Source organism: Sebastes fasciatus, chromosome 16 (genome assembly GCF_043250625.1).
Source record: "Sebastes fasciatus isolate fSebFas1 chromosome 16, fSebFas1.pri, whole genome shotgun sequence".
In the NCBI taxonomy this organism is placed as follows: Eukaryota; Metazoa; Chordata; class Actinopteri; order Perciformes; family Sebastidae; genus Sebastes; species Sebastes fasciatus.
In genome coordinates, this window is record NC_133810.1 from 8883261 (window position 1) to 8903832 (window position 20572).

The following is a 20572-nucleotide window of genomic DNA, read 5'->3' on the forward strand; positions in this document are numbered from 1 at the left end:
GCTTTGGAAATTCTTTGAAAGCTGTTAAATGATACTGGCTGCAAGTGTGGGTGCTTCTAAAGGGTGTGATGTAATTGTAAAAGATCAAGAAGGCTCAGGCTTATTGTATGGTAACTGCGAGAAAATTAATCGAAAACTTCTCTCTAAAACTACAAAAAAATCTGTCAGGTTTCATTTCGTTTGGTTTTCCATTAAAATACCTTCAACTCAACAAGATATGTATCAGTGAGAAATGTTATCTGTGAATCTTTCCTGCAGTTTCTTTTGGGTTTGGTGTTGTTTTTCCTGTCCTGTCATGCTGCACAGCTGTTTTTTTGTGGATTTATCTCCCTACGAATGCCATATTTTGGATACCTGCAGTGCGCCACAGATGCGGATATAAATTATTGGCTTCCTTTATTGCATCTGGACCCTTGGTGATCAAGATAAACATGACTGAGGAGGCCTGCTTGCTTGTTGGGAGTGCAAAATGTACTAAATTACACAAATTCACAACTGCAAACAGCCCGACGCTGCTGCCAAACTCTTGTACTGTGTCTCTTAAGTGTTACTGAAGTACAACCTGACACTTCTTATTCAGGGAGTCGAGAGGGAGTATGACTCATTCACTTTCTTCACCGCGTTACTGTTGCCCTGAATGTGTGTAAAGACTGTGAAAAGGAGTGTATGTGATCTTCCACGTCCTACCCATCTGCCCTTCATCCTTCCTCTTCCTTCTCAGTACCAGCTTTTGTGTTTCGGCCGGACCCACTCCTCTCTTCATCCTCACTTCTACCTTCCTGTGTCCTTGTCAACTCTTATACATCTCCCCCCCCACAATCTTTACTGCGGCCCAAAACCACACATGCAACTGTGTAGTACCTACTCTCTTCTTGCTCCACCCCTCCTCCTCTTCCTCATAGTCCCTGATTTCTCCTCACTTTGCTGCCTCGCACCACCTCTGTACTCCTTTAGACTTGACAAACAAATGTTTCTCGTCAAAAACAACATTTTACAAGGACATTTGAACGCATCACGATACTGTTACAATTCACCTTCGCCCAATACTGAGTTTCCCTGATTAGATCTACATAGAAAGACCAATATTTTCTTTCATGTAGCTCTCATGAGGGCTTTTTCTGGGAAAAAACTCCAAGGTTAAAGAGCTCAATGGACTCGTAGGTTCAGACTGGTATAGATGCTGTATTTTAAATTTGATTTGTTAAAGTACAATTTAGAGAAATTATGTTTGTTTTTTTTTCTTCAGAGAGAAAGAGAGGTTACTGTTTGACAAGGCTAAATGTGAGATAAAAACAGACGTAATGAGACTACATCTATAGAGACAAATTAAACAGAAATAGCTTCTCTTTTGGTACTGGTTTTTGAAACATCCCTGATCACCTGCTCTTCTAAATCCTCTCCATCTCTCTCCCAAATCCCATTCTCCCCTTCCTCCCTGGTAAACACATGTAAACAGGCAGCAGCACCAGGTTAACATTAGCGTCTTTATGCAACTCCTCCGCGTTTGTAGTCCCTACTCTGATCAAAACACAGTTTCATCCTTTTGAGTATGGAGGAACTAAAATGAACAGCCCCTAAGGTGTTTGTTTGGGTTTTGGATGTTTAGCTGTGAAATAAGCATTTCAGCTGGGAGCCATCACATCTACTCGCTTTTACTCTCATTCTTCCTCTCCTTTATCCGGTTCCACTCTCTTTCATCCCTTTATAAGATCGGGGTGTTTGTTGTCTTGTTTGCCGAGTTCAGCTTAGTGACGTCAGCGTTGGCCTCTGTTCACTTCCACCGTGAGAAAACAGCTCTTATTAAAACATAACCTTATCACTATAACCAAGCCATCTGGACCAACTCGCTGATGATTTACACAGGACAGATGTTTGCCCGAAGAAAACAACAGCCCCTCTGAGTGCATCTATGGGATAGCTTTCTTACTTTCTCACACAGAGGTGTTGCAAAAGCAGAGTACCCAAAAGCTAAGGTTATCCAGCCGTAACAGATTATGTGGTTGTACTCTAACCTTGTTGGGTTGTTTTTTTTGTCCTACGAATCTGCTGCTATATTCTTTTTTTTTTCTTCTTTGCACGAAAAGCCTTTTTTTACTTTTCCTTTCCCTTTTTCTGCTGTGTTTATCTCCTTTGTTCTGAGAGAACATTTTCAAAGCTGATGAAGGTGGATGCTGGAGGGGATTTCGCTGAGGAGATGAGAGGAGGAAAAAGGAGGATGAGCACCACTCCCATTCAAGCACACACAAACGGAGAAGCAAACCCACATCCATATGGATGCACACTTGTTTGAAATTGCAATAAAAAAAAAAAAAAAGAGGGAGAAAAGGGGGGGATTGTTCCACCAAAGAGGCAAGAGAAAGAGCAAATCAATGGAGGCATGATAATGAATTATTTCCTCGCCAGAGAGGGAGTTAGAGGAGAGAGATAAAAGCAGACCACATGCTGCGCCACTAACAGCCTGGGGGCTGCTGCCTGTGAATTATGGCGCGTTGGAACACACTTGCCGCCCTCGGGACCCGCCGGTTGCAAAGGAAAGAGAAAGGGGGAAAAATAGAAACAAGAAAGCCGCAAAGAGATGGGGGGGACCAGAAAAGAAATGTCGAAAAGGGTAATAGGTCAAAGCAAAAGCCCCTGGAGTCCCTGCAAAGCATGGATTTACATCTCTATGGCTAATTAGAGACGTAAAGATGAACTTAAAGTGGTGGAAATGAAAGAAGGGTAGAGACATGTAGATGAGGGAAATGAAGAAGCAGGGGTGGGGGGGGGCAAGTGTTGGATGGGATTATTCAGCATGTGTAATTATGAGAGATATTAGATATCTGCTAGAACAGTGAGTGTGTCACCAATGAGAAATCATGTCTTCTTAATGAGCCTTATATGATCCAGATGTACCGTGACATTTCCCCCCCATTATAACATGATCCGCACTAAGAAGGCCCAGATTCCTCAGCTAATATGAGAAGCAGAGACGAGTGAATTACAATTTCTACTTTATTGCACCGTGTTTAACAAACCCAAGGCAGGCATTTGTCTAACTCCTCTCTTTGTTCTTCCTCAACAAAGACGTCCTGCTGAGATTGTCCCAATTTAGGTGCTTGATTTAGATTAAGCCTTCACAACTAAATGAAAGAGTTCTGGGAAGTTTTGTCAATATATACTTGAAATATTCAAATATCCTGTTGGTGACTGGTTAAAGGATGAATTATGGGACACATTAAGACCCAATCTGTGGCTGCAATCTGCTCGCGGCTGATTATTTTACCTTATAGCGCAAAGCAGTACAATGGTAACCTCAACTGAACTTCTTATTTAATGAACTTACTTTTTAAAAGGGGAAATTTGCCTGCAACTGTTACAGTTTTATACATCATCCATCTGTGATGTTAAATCCTTTTTGCTGTAGTCGCTGTAGTAATTTGGATTTTAGGTGCACTGACTTTCCTTCAACTTGCCTCATCTACTTCATTTATTAATTCAGTGTGTTTCCTAAAATTAGTTTCAATATCCCACAGAGAACATGTCTGAATTTGAGCTGTTGTTTTAGGTGGAGAGAGTAAACGTAATAGTGCAGTAAGAGGAACAGACCCAGTTTTGCCATTTGATCATTAGCCGCCATCCTCAAAATGTAACATCTTGAATTTTATTTGGTTTTGTTGGACTGACACCAAAATAATTTACTTTATTTTTTAAGTTTTAGTGAGTTAAAGTTACTTTTTTTCTGCTGTGGAACACAAATGAAAGCCTGAACAACCAGCCCGGTCGCATGCTGTTCTTGCTTTTGGTGTGTCATTTGCACGCCAGGTAGTCTGTACTGACTGCAACGTAAATTCATCTGCGTAAATATGCTCCGCTCAGAGCTAGTGATGTAGAATAAAAAGCTAAATAAAAGACCTCTTACGGCAGACGGGAGGGTGAGGTGGATGGGTCCAACAAACACAGGACTTTCAACCAGGAGACTTCTATTCAAGACCAGTGGGTTTCTTTTGTAAGTTACGTTAGTGACTTTCCTCTGTGGTTTGTGTGACTTCACCCAGACGTACTAAACTTTGTTTTTCTATCACACCGTTGCACAAACAGTATATACGTCTAGTCTGGCAGATGTTCACAAAGAATAGATGTCTCAGATGAGGGTTTACTGAAGAGTGCTTCACAGTGCCTTTGATGCTGCGCAGATTAAGTGTATTTGCAATATCATAAAATAAATTGATGCCCGACTGTCTCTAGATATCATTGTTTTTCTCATTTGGATGCAGACCGTAAATCATTGTTTCTTTCTTCATCAAGGGCCTCAACAGACACCGTCCAAGTGTCCTCTTGTACTTTCATATTTGCTTTTCCTTTGCTCTCCTCTCCTTATATGTTTCCCCCTCATATGTGCTAGATATTTCCACCCGACTGCAGTGTTTAAACTCCGGGGCAATATAGTCTTTATCTCACACCACACAAATCACATTCGTAATTGCTGGTTATGCACAGGGTTCATACGGCTTACTGTACTCTTCTTTACTATCACTGTTCTGTACGTCCTCTCCCGGAGGAGACTCCAGGGAATTAGCTGCACCAGCTAAGTGTTGTACTAAACAAATGATTCGGACATTAAACAGACAGCCACAGTTGCCATGACGACTCACTGGGCATCTCTCACTATTTAGAACGGACTGCCTGATGACCACTGTATGGTGTTATGTGATTATGTGTGCGTGACTCCATGTGAAATGCATGAGTACTAACAGTAAGTGAGTGAATGAGTGTCTGTTTGTGTGAGGTAATTATGCAGAACTGGCAAGATATATTTAACAGGAAGCGGCTAAAAATAAATGATGAAAGCTGAGAGATGAAGCTGCAGGAGTTATGTTATAATACATTTGTCCAATTATAAGAAATAATCCGTCCCATCAGCATATAAATGTGTACATGTGGCACTTTTTATTGCTATTGATAAACTGTAACTGTAACTGTGATATACTGTAAAATTAAATCAAACTATATCTAGTCGATGGAAACTGTTTTATTTGCTGCGTTCAACAGATGGCAAATAACTGTATCTCACTTTAATAAATGTGTTATAATTAGGATTTGTCAAGTATTTAATACTCTTATCAACATGGGAGTGGGCAGATATGCTTGCTTTATGTAAATGTATGTATTTATTTATTATTGGAAATCAAATGACAACACAAAAAAATGACACATATTGTCCAGAAACCCTCACAGGTACTGCATTTAGCATAAAGAAATATGCTCAAATCATAACATGGCAAACTGCAGCCCAACAGGCAACAACAGCTGTCAGTGTGTCAGTGTGCTGACTTGACTCTGACTTGCCCCAAACTGCAGGGACTAAAGGGGAGACTCGTGGGTATCCATAGAACCCATTTTCATTCACATATCTTGAGGTCAAAGGTCAAGGGACCCCTTTGAAAATGGACATGCCAGTTTTTCCTCGCCAAAATTTTGAGTAAGTTTGGAGCGTTATTTAACCTCCTTCCCGACAAGCTAGTATGACATGGTTGGTAGCATTGGATTCCTTGGTTCCATTTCTAGTTTCATATGATGCCAGTATCTTCACTCTAGCTTTAAAACTGAAAGTTAACATGTTATTATCGCGTTAACTTTGACAGCCCTACTTGTAATATTTGTAGGAGTGGTGATTTATTTTTTGGGATTAAAAAATAAGTGGTCAATGTGAGCTGCAATAAGGCCAAACATACAATGAAATGTGCAGAGCAATAAGGTTATTTCCTCCTATGTCTGATAAAAAAAATCCCTCCACTTTTTACTTCTTTGAAAACAATAATGCCGCCCCTCTGACGCAACCAACTAAACACTGCCTAACTGATATACCACTGGATTACAGTTTGCTTTATGTTTGTCATCAAAATATCCCCAGGAAATCCAGTTAAAGATGAAAGATTGTGTTAATATGCTGTTTCATTACAACCGTGATGAACTATCCCAATTCCAGAGGCAAAACAACTGTAGATCACATGAAACATGGATCTCTTAATTAAACAACAAACAGCGATACACCTTATCAGATACACTTTTACAGTGGGTAAATCTCTCTCTCTCAGTGCAGCATGGGAAGGTGCGACCATAGCCTCCAACAGTCCCTTACCTGTTACTGCCGCTACCTGACACTGGGTAATTACCCAGGAACAGAGACGACACTCGGAAGGTGCCAGAAAGCCCCATATACACACACCGGCAATTAGATGTAAAGGTCCATTGAGCGGTAATGAGGCATCAGCCACTAGCTAGGGGACAGTGGGCATGGAGGGAAGGAAAGGAAAGGAAAATGAACAGTAAAGAGAGATAAGTGCAGAAGACAAGCGAAAACGGAAAGAAGATAAACGGAGAAAAGACGAGGATGTGATAGAGAGAACGTGGACAGGAAACAATAGAGAGGAGACGGCGGAGGGGACGTTATTGTGTGGGTGCAGAGGGAACCTCCAAGACCTCCGGTTCAAAGTCACTTTGTTGTTGAGAGCTTCGCTGGAGGTCTCTCACCCACTTGGCTGTCAGAGAACGACAGGCTCCCCTTGTAAAAGTGATTTCTGATCTCAGCAAGATCATTTGTGCAGATTAAGGGCAAACTTGAGAAACATGAAAGATCAAACCTTGACGGGAGCCTGCCAGGCAGCAACACACAGATATTATCTTGCTGCAGAGGCATCGGGACGCTCTTAGAGATTCGTTGGATACATACAAGGTGTAAAATGGAAACAGAGCCCAGCGGGAATAACACTTTATCCCGCTGCACAAGCTGCATTGTACGTAACCTGCACTGCTATACGATTCAAATTAAATATTTCAAATGTGATTTCAGTTTTTGTGCGAGCGTGGTGCTGAAATGACAACCCCCGTCTCCTACAAATGATGTTTATATGCAACTAATTTGCAACAACTTAACCACTCGAGGGATTCAGGATGTGAACTCCGGTATTATTTGCCCACCTCCGTACAACTGCTATGCGGTATTAAAACGTTGCACTGCCTGTGAACATAATTGAGGCACCAATTATGTTTTTTCCCACAATGTTAATGGCAAAACAAATTAGTACTATATCATTTCTAGGGGACAGGGTTGATTCCAGACTACTCAAAAATGGAAAACTAAAATAGAAAATGTTCCCCTCTGCTATAGCAACTCTGAATACCCCACTGATGCACTGACCGATATGTCCATCTATCATACTGTATATGTAAAGATAGATGGATGCTTTTACGTGGGTGTCTCTGAGATGTAGTGTTCAGGTACCTATGTTATTTATATACCTAAGGTATCTATGTTCCAGAGGCATGGGTAATGCACACACCGTAGAAAAAAAATGTCCCCACTTGAGGTTCATGATGACAATATCATCTATTATTATCTATAATTTCAATTTCCATTACGATTTTGGCTCCAAACGATCATGAAATCAAGATAATCAACATGAAATGATTATGGTGCCGCTTTCTGTTTTGTTCCGTGGAGGTGCACTGCCCGCGACCGACTCTAGGTCGGCTTGAAAAGACCAAGGAAGATACAAATTGTTGTGTTTTAAAGACACAAACTTGAAATGTGGTTTGTTAAAGAGCAACATACAGTCGTAACACATGCACACACACACACACACACACACATGCGCACCATGTACAAATACAAACACCACCAGGGAGATACACACACTCACACATAGGGCTATTGTAATATACAGCGCTATTTACAAGCCAACCGCAAAAGATGGCGAGCAAACGCCAAAATCACTGTTCAGATGTTTTCTTCTTTTAATTCTTTGCAGTGCGAACGCTGCGTATTTACACTTTGCTACAAACACCAGCAGCGTGACGAGGCGCTGAGCGTCTATTCTGCGCTGAGAGCTGCATGTTTGCTGTTTTTTTCTGGTCGCTAAGAATGGAAAAATGTCAACATTTGCTGCTGACCTTCACCTCTTGGCAATATATGTTCTTTGCTTCAGTCTTATCTTCATCTACAGCAACTACTCTTGGTCTGACTTCCTAACAAAGGCCAACACTTTTACACCTACAGATATCCCAAATCATTGCAACCAGACTCAACCGAAAAAAAATAAATGCTGCGCCTCGTTACCCTTCTGTGTTCTACAATAAACACAAATTTAATTCATTTTAAAACTGTCATATTTGCCATTTAAAAAGCAACAATAAAGCTTATTTATATTGCACTAAAATCTGGATAAATGAAACAATTTGCAAAAAAACAAAAAGGCAATAATACGGCATATCGTGCTGTTGAGCCAAACATTATCACCACAGGGGAAATTCCTCCACCCTAACAGCCCTACTTACACATTTAGGTGTACAAACATTATGCATATAATCATGCTTGTACATAAGGTCTTCAACACACACATGCACACCTGTACACATCCCTCTCTTCAACCAGCAAACCTGTAGTTGACCTTTATCTGACACCAGCCTTTAAAGCTATATGTCTCTCACCAGCAGAACAATTACAACCATCTCATTTTCTTTCCTCTGTTTCCACTTCCTCTCATTTCTCCTGCTGGCCATTCCCCTCCAGAGAGGCAGAAGAGCCTCTTCTCTCTTCTTCCACCACCGGCTTTTATCTCTTCTTCCTCTATTTCATTCCCTCTCCTCCTCCTCCTCCTCCTCCTCCTCCTCTTCGCTCAGTATTTCTGCTACTTCACTCTCATGATCAGACCTGCTGAGTGGCCTTGCCGGTGCAGCCCAGCATCTCCATATTAATAGGAGTCACGGAAAACAAATAGATTCACAGTGGATGAAGAAAACAGAACAAGGTTGGAGGGGAAGAACTGCATGTGGGAGAAAGATGGAGGAACAAGAGAAAAACTGGCCCGGTCCTAATTAGATGCTCACCAGCTGTGTGTTTTTGCAGTTAAATTAAAGGAGGACCACTGGCTCATTGCACTGCACCTTAACAACTAATGGTTCTGTTAACAAGGTCTACAACTGTATAGTTACGTGCTCAAGTAAATCTCCGTTAATCCAGTAAATTAAGTTAAACTTTCTAAATCGATCGGATGAGGAATTCAGCAACTTTGACATCATTTTCAGTAATATTTCAAAATTAAATACTTTCAATGTAAGGACATGATGATGGCAATCAAAGAGGGAACTGAGAGATTAACAATTTCTCCTTCACTTTTCTTCTCATCTCTGTCTTTAAAACGTCCCACTATCTTCCTGCTGTCTTCCTGCTGCTGCCCTGCTGCTTTCTTCTCACATCTCCTCTTTCTTCTGCTGTTTTTCCTCCTCCACTCCTCTGTTGTTCTCCCAATTTGCTGGTGTGATGACCCAGAGTCAATCATGAAGATTTAGTGAAATAAACAAGCCAGTGGGCTGACATTGGGAAACGGCTTTGGGGCATTAGTTTGAATTCATGACCATCATTGTTTGTTTTTGTTCTGCTGCATTCATGCTGGTCTCTGCAGGATCTGGAGGGTTTCCAACAGCCCCAAAGTTTCTGCATTAATCTTTGAAGTTTTTGACCACAATAACACAACTAAGGCCTCTTGATTCATTTCATTAAATTGAAGAGTAATGGCTGATAACGCCGCGGCGGTGTGTCAATCCTAACATGGGTGTGTAATGGCGTTCAGATTTGTGTAGTCGCTTGTGATACACAACTAGCAGATAAATCTCGTCCCCATTCACCTGGAGTGCTTCTATAAACAGACTAACAGTCCCCATACAATTAAACTAGTATCAGCAGAGAAACATACCATAAACGCACGGTTGAGCAGCTACAACAGAATATAATACTGCACTGCACTGACACTCTGGTGTATGACACATTAATAAAAGTATTCATTCATTCATTCCTTCATTAAAGGTGCTAAATGCGAGATTGGGAGCATATCTACTGCCTCTGCACTGCTCTCAATATGGTGACGGCTGAGCCTTCGGCTCGTAGCTAACGGTACTAACAGCACTAACAGTGAAAACAAAGGTAACATTACTGACAGAGCTAACAGTGTTAACCTGAAGGAGAACCGGAGGGTGAGTGCTACGCTTCTGCGACGGCGGCATCGGTCGGGACGACGTTATCAGCTGTATCTACCGTATGAGAGCAGTGCAGAGCGGCGGCTATGAGCTATCCAGTTGGGCACGCTCACATGCAAAAACATGCACTAAAAGGCAAGTGCGGCCAGCCCGGCAATGTCAACAAAGCACGGAAAAGCTCTCATTACAATACACACAGAGGGAGAGTGACTTCATTCTCTGCTCAGGTAGACATTACTCCTCTATATATTTACAAAGCAAAAAGTTGTTTGATGCAATATAAATGCTCTGGATATCTTATAGAGCACCTTTAAAGTTAAACTTAACATCAGATAAAACTAAAATATGTAAAAGGAAACTTTCAATAAGAGCTTCTTCTAGTTTGTAATTACATTTGTCTTAGAATCATTTCATTTGAACAGCTGCATTTTGCAAAATTATACGAATATATCATCGCCATACAATACCAGAGAAAGAGGATGAGAAATACTGAATAATCACTCTGCTCTGTGTCCAGTGTCTTCCCTTTCTTTTAACTCTGTATTGCTTTATAATGGTATTTGCACCGTCTACGTTGCAACCATAAAGACACATGTTCGACTCAGAGTTTACGCAATGAACACATCCAACTCCAGAAAAGTTGTAAAAGCCAATATTATGAAGTCTAGCGCATTATCTCCGACTGCACATTTACAAAAGGTTACTCACCATAATGCACAGACAGTCCACGTATCACCGCAGGGCACCTTTATACACTACACATGTATCCACCGAGGAGCTCTGACCTTGTGTGCCCGTATATATATATATTATATCTGCAGGCTTCAGATATCTCTCAATGAGCTCGCTCACCTACTGTATCAGCTTCAGCGCTTATGCACGGTTGTCTTTCTCAGAACGGTTAATGTGAATCACCTCGGCCCCGGCATCAGTGCCAACGTCCACGAGGCAATTTCCTGCACATTCATTATTGTGTAATTACAGTGGTTCTAATTCGGATACAAAGGGCACATGTATAAGCCGTCCCCTTCTGCACAATGTTGACACTGTAATAAATGCTAGGAAACGAAGCCCTGTGAAACCATACAACATTAGAAAACTACAGCGCTTATTTAAAGCCATTACGCTGTTATCTCTGTCCTGCAATATGCTCTATGGCCAAGAGAAGGTTGATTACTCACTCCTGCTAGCTAGAGCATAATCCTCTCTGGGGTTTTTTAATCACTGTAAACTGAAGAACATTGTGATGGTCGGACAAAACAAGCAATCTCAGGATGTCGCATTATGCTGTGGGAACTTGTGATGGGCATTTCTTGCTAATTTCTAACAAAAGAAAAGATAGAAAACAACTACAAACAGCTTCATTGCTAACTGCAATAATCATTGGTTACAGCTCGAGTAGAATTGAAATTGTAGCGTTGCATACTCAAGCTTTTTTTTTTTCAAGATTTATGATGAATTAAAGCCCCTGTAGCAAGCTTGGCATTTTGGAATCAATAAATGTAAATGTTTTTTCTTCAGTGTACTCCAAAGTAGCCTTAAGGTCTGATCTGATAGCAGTAATAACTATTAAATTGTGATTGACTTTGAATTCCCCATCAGTCGAGCCAGACACTCCAGTCTGACTTTCATTAATATAACTGTTGCCTCTGGATGGCTGCAATGTCTTCTAAGAACTCTTCTCTATCATACAGTATATATTAGAGCTAGAGAAATATTTTCTGAATCCCTTCCCATCATTTTGTGACTATAACCTGTACTGCTGGTTAGGGCTGCCCTCGACCAAAGAAATCCTTAGTTGACTAGCAATTACATGATTTTGTCGACTAATCGATTAATTGATTTTATCAACAGATCTGTGAAACTGAGTTTCTCCACAAATAATCACAAAAAATACCACTTTAAATCTTTTGTTTACCAGAGATGTGCTCATAAGTTTCTTAGAAATAAGTATTTCAGCATGAAAAAAGCATAAAAAACAACTAATTTACTAAAGAAATCTTACAAAAATGACTGATTAGTCGACTAATTGACTAAGAGGTGGCAGCGTTTCATCACGATACGATATAATATTGATTCTTTGGACAACGATTAGATATTTGCCGATATCACAAAGTCTGCCACGATACGATTTCTATTCAATTCAGTTCAATTCAAGAGCCTGCGATTGATATGAGACGATATCGTATGTCCATTCAATCAGATACATTTATATCAACTCACAGAAAAGCCACTATTACTGGGCTCTTCCAGACATTCAAATGAAAAACAATCTATTCTTTTCAATAAAAATAATAAATATAGACCTCCTGTTGTTCACTATAAAGTGCTACATTTCTCATGTTTAAGCACTGTTTGAATGTTTAGGAAGGTGATGCGCTTGGACGGAAATTGCGACACAGACCTGCCATGGGAATTTAAAAATAAAGGGACATTTTAAAGATGATGATACATACTGTATATAGATGATTTCACTTTGCATCGATGATATCGGATCGTCCATATCCATGTATCATTACATCCCTATTACTTACTGATAATTTAGTAATTAAAGATTATTCCATGGTTGTACTGATTGGATAAGAACACCATCTAAATGTCAGAGACACTCATGTAAATGTGGTTGCCGTCTCCATGTAATTGCCAGTAGTCTTTGAGTCTACATCAGTAACATGCAGTTACCATTATTCTTTGATAGTAATTATAAATCCATACTCTTGGGAGATAGAAATAGGTGTTTAACTAGAATCTATTTAACAGAGGTGCCAAGGAGGCAGTAGAGAAAAGTTAAAAAGTACATAAAACAACGTGCTGGTCTTGTAGAGGGAAAAAAAATCAATAAGAATGCAATCATCTCTGGAGTATTCTCCAAGTATATTCCCCTCTATTCAATTTGTGGTAAAAAATAAATAAAAAGAGAGATTTGGGAGCAACAGAACAGAGGTTTGTCGAGCGGCGCTTGTCAGGGTTTATACATTAAATACAGCAACGACAACAAAGCAACACAATCAGTGTTTCTTAACAGCACAAGTTCAGTGACTGTGGGGGCAACAATGAAGCTGCAGTTGTCTTTTTTGGGAAACAGCCAGATGGTTTTGATTCTTACATCAAAGCTGCAGAACAGAAAGAGAAAGTATCAACAGAGGAGAACCATTACAACTAAAGAAGGATTCCCGAGTACATTTTCAACCCCTCTGTTTTGGGTTATAGGGTCTCCAAAACATGACTGGAGCTTGGATTTCAAGTGTATTTTGCCTGAGATCAGACAGTAGATAATCAACCGGGGCAAAAACTCCCTTCGCTATCATTCAGGTCTATTATTAGTATTCTATTTTCCAAGCTTATGAGCATATTATGAATTTCCACCCTGTTAAACACACCTGTGATTCCTGGCTGCTCTGCTTCCCAGACCGCTCGCTGGGGAGAGCACTGACTGCATCCCAGGAAAACACACACACACACACACACACACTTGCATGCAAACTTACACAATTCAACACCATCAACATTATCCAGAACACCAGATGCGCCACTCAAAAATAATTACTCCCACTTGGTGTTGCCTTTCTGCGGCCCAACAGTTAACCTTGAGCATCATCTGATCAATAGCTTGTTTTATTGGTCCCAGCTCATTTCTTCAACTGCTTGTCAAACATAAAATGCATTGACAAACACGTCCTCCAACTCCGCAGGCCGGCCTGTAGGTAGATAAATACCGTGCGATGTCTGCTCACTGCCCATCTGGAAGGTGATGGGAGTGTAACGGAATAATAGCAGGATGGCTCCCACTAAAACCAGTCATTAGGAGGCTAAATTAGTGGTGAGGCTTAATGGACCTGCACGAGCTGAAGGTAGAGTTTTAGAAATGGCCACCTGCCACAGCTAACTGCTGGATTCATCAAATTTACCGGATTTTATCACTCTTTTGGATTCAGATCCAGGTAACTTTACTGCAGTTTGATGAGAGATGAGGAAGAGAAAAAAATAAATAAAGTTTGAGAACAGGAGTTGCAGCAGGTTGCCATGGCGTCCAGCAATTTTGGTGCTGATGCTACGGTAAAATTAGTGGTGGAATAGTCATTATTGGTCTTAATAAGGTTGAACCTGCCTGTGCTCTCAGCTGCCGCTCAGCCTAAAGCCCAGAGGCTATTACGGCTGTTCCAGATGCTGTAATCATGGCTGGGTTTGGGCACATGGGCTTTTGCAATTATCAATTTATCTGTGGCTGAAACACTTTTATCCTGATGGCTGCTGTGGAGAGGCTGATGGGATGGGAGGTCACCGGGTTCTAAAGCCGTGGTGAGAGGAAGCTGTGTGTTTTTAGTTAAAAAAAAACACATGGGTGACTTATGTATTGCAAAAACAAACTAATTAACCAAACAATGAAAACCGTGCATGCAGTTTTAGCAGAAAATGGAGATAGGCAGCTTTAAGTTTGCACAATTGACCCTTTCTGCTCCAATAACAGCTGAGCAAATCGGCAGAACCTTGGTCAACTTTCTCCTTTCCTGTTGGGTTATACTTAGATATGCTTCTTTGTTCAAAGGTAATATTACTATGTAAGTCACATGACAAAGGTGTCACAATCTTCGGTCCCTGTGGACAAAAGCGGTAGTGTTTCAGAGCACCAGAGTCCCTTTAGAAAACCTCTCATTTAACTTCAGCAAGGTCTGACAGTCTTCCCCGCTCAGTCCTGGTTCTGGTTCTCCAGCAATACGGCTTGGGCCACTAGCAGCGTGGTGTTGGCTCCCAGCGAGGACCTGCGGAGCAGCGAGGCGGAGATCTGCTCCTGGTCGGAAGCTCTGCACCTTCGGCCAGAGCTCCGACTGTAGGTCGTTCTGATTTTCCAGTAAACCTGCATGATTTCGTCTGACTTATTCCTTATCTCTGCTTTGTGCCGTCCCAAAGTATGTTGAAGTACGTTTCTTTTTGTCAAGCTTGTCCGACCTAGTGACAGTAACTAAGTGGGGCGGAACTTAGGATTGGTTAATTATAAAGAAATGTATTGGCACTGTGCACTGTTTTATATTTTACACAAAGACAGACTCTAAATATGCGTCAAGTGTGATGGATAGTTTCACAGGATAAAATGGTCTCTTTGTTTTCTGACAGTACAGGAAAGAGGAAGAGGAAGGACATAAGGACGAGGGGAGTAAAGACTCACGGAAAGCTGTGTAGAACTCGTGCAGGCTGAGGTGTCCATCGTTGTTGTAGTCGTCGTAACGCAGCAGGTCCTGCATGGTGCACTCCAGCAGGCTGTCCTCCAGGTGCTCCTTCATAGAGATCTAACACACACACACACACATATAAACACATGCTGTGTTCAATCATATGGCTGCATTAAAAGAGAACATGTGGGAAAGCCAGGCGATATAGGCAACTATCACACACAGCTACACTGTTCTCACACCTGATTATAGCTTTTACTTATCGTTTCTCTCTTGCCTTCATCACTTTTATTCTAACCTATCTGCTGTGACAGAACCACATTATGCACAGTCGGCATAAATGTAAATCTGACATTTTTAAAGGGAGAGATACCACACACATTTAACATTTCAGTATTCTTCTAATAGGGTTGCCTTGGCTGCGCTCAGTCTGTCTCTTAAAAGTACAGAAATGAAGAATCACAGAATCGTCCTCGTAATTGAAACTATACATTTCCCTATATGCAGTATCTTACATATTAGATTTATTCTATATTACCTAAATTGGACATTTGCGGCGCTCTACAGTACATCCTTCTCATGAAAGCGTTCAAATCTTGCAGTTCCAAGTGCTACAAGAAGTGATCATTTTGGTTTCCGGCAGACATAATAGTGATTTGAAATAAATTGCCAGCCTGAATACAGTTAGCATTATAAGTAGTGTTTAGAGCGGGCTTTTCCTTCCACCAATAATTAGTCTAAGATTTCCATCAGTCGGTAAATGCCTCATGTACATAAACACCCGAATCACGGAAACTGTCTCATTCTGAGAGTAATTTCATTCTGTGTGAAAGGGCTGGTTTAAATATGCAATCTGTCATGTAAGTGCTGTTTCTGATTGCTTTCCATTTGAAAGATATGTCTACTCTTACTGCTTATGCTTGTGCACACTGCACCTGAGTTAATTCAAAGATGCTCCCCTGGGACGACGCACCACTCACTCCTCCATTGTTTGTCATTTACGAGCCCTCTCTTCCACTTTAGAGGTGCGTCTTCCTCAGGGGAGCCATCGTTGAATAGGTGATGTTAAGCAGTTTTAGGGAGATAAACAGGAGGCTCAGCGTCTGCTCAGTAACGCCAGTTGCACTATATTCTCTTAAAGCGGCTGCTTTTGTAAAAAAAAAACATAGCAGTAACTAGTAAAAGTGCCACATGCTCAATGCAGGTCCATCTTTGTCAAAAAGATTGCTCGTGCTGGAAGGCTGAATTCTGCATTTAAGCCCTTATGGAGCATTTAAACAGGACGACTCGCCTCATCATTTTATTTAAGCGCCCATACTTTTGTGGTAATTGCCAATCAAAAGAATTTCATATGCAGGAAAAAAAACTGTTAGATGTATAAAATACAAAAAAATAACAGAAAATATCTCTTCAAAGTAAATGAATGTGTTTGTACAACAAAGATACAGACTACGGTGAATGTGCGTGGCCTTCACCAAAGGAAATAAGGGATTTATCCTGGTAAACAATCATTTAGCGAAATGCAGATGTCTCTGCTAGATATAACTGTGGTTTCAAAGCATTTCATTTTCTCTTTCAAGGTGAAGAAGGCCCTAACTACACATTGAAATACATCTGTGCTAGCTAAAGCTTTCACTTTTCAACCACAATTAACCTGCTTTAAAAGGCACAAACACACAAATTTGACCTCTAGTCAAGTTGAAGCTGGCTCAGCACAGATTGGTTGTTTTCCTTCGGCGTGGTGGAGTCTTGTTAATACCTTTAGGATCACTAAAAGGAGGCAGAGGAACCTGATTTTTTCACGGATTATCTGTCTCATGTACTACTGTCAGGATATACTGGAGTGATAGTTTGAGCAAATATAGCAAAAGGTTATTTTTTTATTAAAGTTACTAGCTTTAATTAATCGATTTGGGGATTGTTTGCCTTTCGACTATTTTCTCAATAACTCGTGTTATTTGTTCTACTCCCTGAACAAAGCTAAAATCTCAAGAAGAAAACAAGAGTCAGCAGTTGAGTCAATGGGGAGTCTCGCAGGCAGACAGCAAACCAGGCAGGTTTATTAAAAATGCACAGACAGATCCAACTAAACCTGTGCTCAGTAATATAAGACGTGATGCAATTTGTATTACGAGTGATGCCACACTGCAAAGCTGTTTTTACTGTATCTATTAAAATCATTTAATTTAAAAAAACACAACTTATTTATTCATTTTCTTTTAAGTTTTCTTTAAAACATTTGGTGTTTTTAGGCCAAAATGCTATCAAGGCTGTTACAAGGTCCTGTAAATCCAATGTTTAATTCCCTCGGCTATGATTTCAAAGCCTAAAAATATAGCTGCCGTGCTTGTTCATCTCCTCCAATTGATTCTATATGGAGCTGCACATGTGACATGGCAGATTAAGGGATGTGACAAACTTTTTCTCCTCTTGCGGCCGACAGCACACTGCGGCCATGTGTTCACTGGCACACTGATCCGTCTTTGGGCATTTGGGTAAAATATTCAGTCCCAAAGTACAGAACTAGTTTATACCCTCTAAGACTATCTGTGACAAAAGATAGATCCCAAAACGGAGACAGTCTGAATGGATTGACTGGAACTCATCTCTGAACTCCTTTGGTCCTTAAAAGCATCATCTCTGTGAAACTGCACTTATGAATTCCTTCAGGATAAGAATGTCTTTTCCTGGCAACATGTCAGCATTAGTAATTACCAGCTGTGATTGATCAAAATCTTTTGTTGGATCTTTAAGTGCAGCTCTGCCAGAGAGCGATTTTCTTTATTTCTGCTGCTAGAACTAGGCCAAAAATCACTCAATCTTTATAATTTTAAAAGGGGACAAAGTGCGTTGTCATTCACAACCGCAGAGAGATGACAGAAGATTAATTACTGTGGCATTAAGTTGCACTTATTAATCTTCAGCTAGCTTGTTTTTCTGTCTTGCTCTCTTTCAATTTCCACATAACGAGAAAGAGCTACATTTAAAATGTTAGATATTAAGACTGTAAAGCAATTGACAATTTACTCATTTGGTTGCAGTCTGCAGTCTGCAGTCAGCGGTGACACTAACATGGTTCACTGCACTCTGGCAGAAGTCACGGAGATCACAGCATTGGTTGGGAGGAGTCTAATTAACACCCGTCTCTGATGCCCATTTCCTGATACCAGATGATGCCCACAATAATTTAATTTCCTCACCCTGCAAATGTCAATGCCAATTCTTTCTACAGATCCCCCACTGTTTCCTAGCAGACTCTGGAGGGAAGATAACCTCAGCAAACATTTTTCATTGTTAATTTCCACTCCACCCCTCTTTACCATAGACCCATTTTTGTCTTTTTCAAGGCGGGTACATATGATGGCCATTCCCATGCTCACTTATGTTTCATAAGTTGTTGCAGCAATTTTTTGGTTGATACCATTTGTTACACAGATTCAGTGCTAAATTTATAATGTTTTACTACTCCAGAATTGATAAAATCAATCAATGATCCCTATAAAATATAACATTTAGACACCAAGACCCCATGCTGTGATTTGGTATCAAAAACTTTTGACATTTTGAGATTTCTGCAAGAATTGTATTTTTCGTCGATTGGATGGCGAGCATTTCTGTTCTGGAAACTGCTCAGAAACCCCCTTATTGTCAATCTACCTAGGAAAGCCATCCATCCTCTTCATACTCTAGGTCTGTAGTTTGTGGCTGTAAAGTTTCATGAGGCTGTGATTATCCTAGAGGTCACCACAGGTCATTTTATACCATCACAAAATGGTCTAACGCCAATGAAATGGCTATTTGGGGACTAACATGATCACACATTAATACAATAGGGCTCATTGGATCCACAAGAGTCTCACCTTTACAGTGATACCCGATTTATGTAATTCCAAGACTGTTTAGGGACCCCAGTGTGCAGAAACCAATTTAGAATGGGTGGAAATAACAATAACTGCATTGTTTTTGCCCCAAACTGCATGTGATTATCATAAAGTGGGCATGTCTGTAAAGGGGAGACTCATGGGTACCCACAGAACCTTCATTCACATATCTTGAAGTCAGAGGTCAAGGGTCCTCTTTGAAAATCGCCATGCCACTTTTTCCTCGCCAAAATGTTGACAAAATTCAGAGTGTTATTTAGCCTCCTTCCCGACATGCTAGTATGAGACAGTTGGTACCAATGGATTCTTTAGTAAAGTCGGCCGGCGCCCTCAAGGAGTGGAAGAGGTTAAACAAGATGATTAAATGTTCCAGCCACATGCCAATCACACTACTTTATAGTCTGACCACATGGTCTTTAACATTCAGTGATAACTCTGGTGGGCAGGCAAAAAAAGAAAATATCTGATTGATTGTCGTACAATGTGAGCAGGGATAGGCTCCCATTTTAGTGTAGGGGAAGATTTCAGTTTTCAAATGAGTTCAAATAACATTCTGATATCCCTAAATTGCAAATGTCTTGAGTGAGGTTTGAAATCTGTGTTATTGTTAATGGGTCTCTTCACACTCACATAATCAAACGACGGTAAAAAATGTGTTTTAAAGTTCTGAAAAACTGTTCCACACATGGATGGTATACAGCAAACACATCCCACAATCCGACACCCCTTACAAAACCTTCACAGGAAGATCTATTCCAGACATATCCCTACTTTCTCAATCAGTCTACCATTCATCTGTCTCCACACAGCTGTCCTATTAATCAGGCCATCTCAGATGGATACCCACCTTCTCCAGCTCATCACTGACCAGCCGGCCATCCTGGTCCACATCCAGGTATTTGAACATGGTGTCCACCAGCGCTCTCTTCTCCTCCATGTCTCTCTGCTGGCTCTGCTCTGGGGTTCTCAGCACTTTGGGTTGCATATCCAGCAGCATGCTCTTCAGCCTGTTGTACTCCGACATGGTGCATGCGTTGCCTGCGAGAGCAAACACACAGATATGGAAGAAAAGACTTTTGATTAACCTCAATTATACAAGCCGAAGCCTTTGGATTGCAGCTGTAAATTGGATTTAATGTACTTGTGTGCTTTATAGAGGGATGAGAGGAAAAAGAGGGCAAGAGGGATAGATAATGTGTGTATTTGTGCAAGCATGTGTGTTTGTGTCCTTGAGTGTTTACTCATTTAAAAAATGTTAGTTTTGTGCTTGCATAATTTGTCTGACAGCTTTTCGGAGCAGTGGGTCCAATTAATTACAAGTAATCCTTGAATCCACATGAAAACAAAAGGTAAACATCCTCATTTAGACCCTCTCAAGCTTCTGTTCCCTCCTTTGCTACGGGATTAGAGCTCATGTTTCAAACCTGACTAGGCGTCTAGCGGCTGATTTTATGCAAGGCTTTGCCTGATGAGGATGTGCAGAGGAAATGAGAGACCACAAATTAATCACGG

The 20572-nt window shown here is 40.8% G+C and overlaps 1 protein-coding gene across 4 annotated transcripts in view; it reads right to left on the bottom strand.

The window, feature by feature from the left end:
• Nucleotides 1–20572, bottom strand: part of fstl4 (follistatin-like 4) — a 339103-nt gene that overhangs the window by 55051 nt on the left and 263480 nt on the right. For all 4 annotated transcript variants that reach the window (XM_074610970.1, XM_074610969.1, XM_074610971.1 and 1 more), the window contains 2 exons: nt 19908–20098; nt 15176–15296 (listed from right to left, as the gene is read on the bottom strand). In XM_074610970.1, the coding sequence (XP_074467071.1) occupies nt 15176–15296; nt 19908–20098 (312 nt within the window). The remainder of the gene's footprint in view (nt 1–15175; nt 15297–19907; nt 20099–20572) is intronic.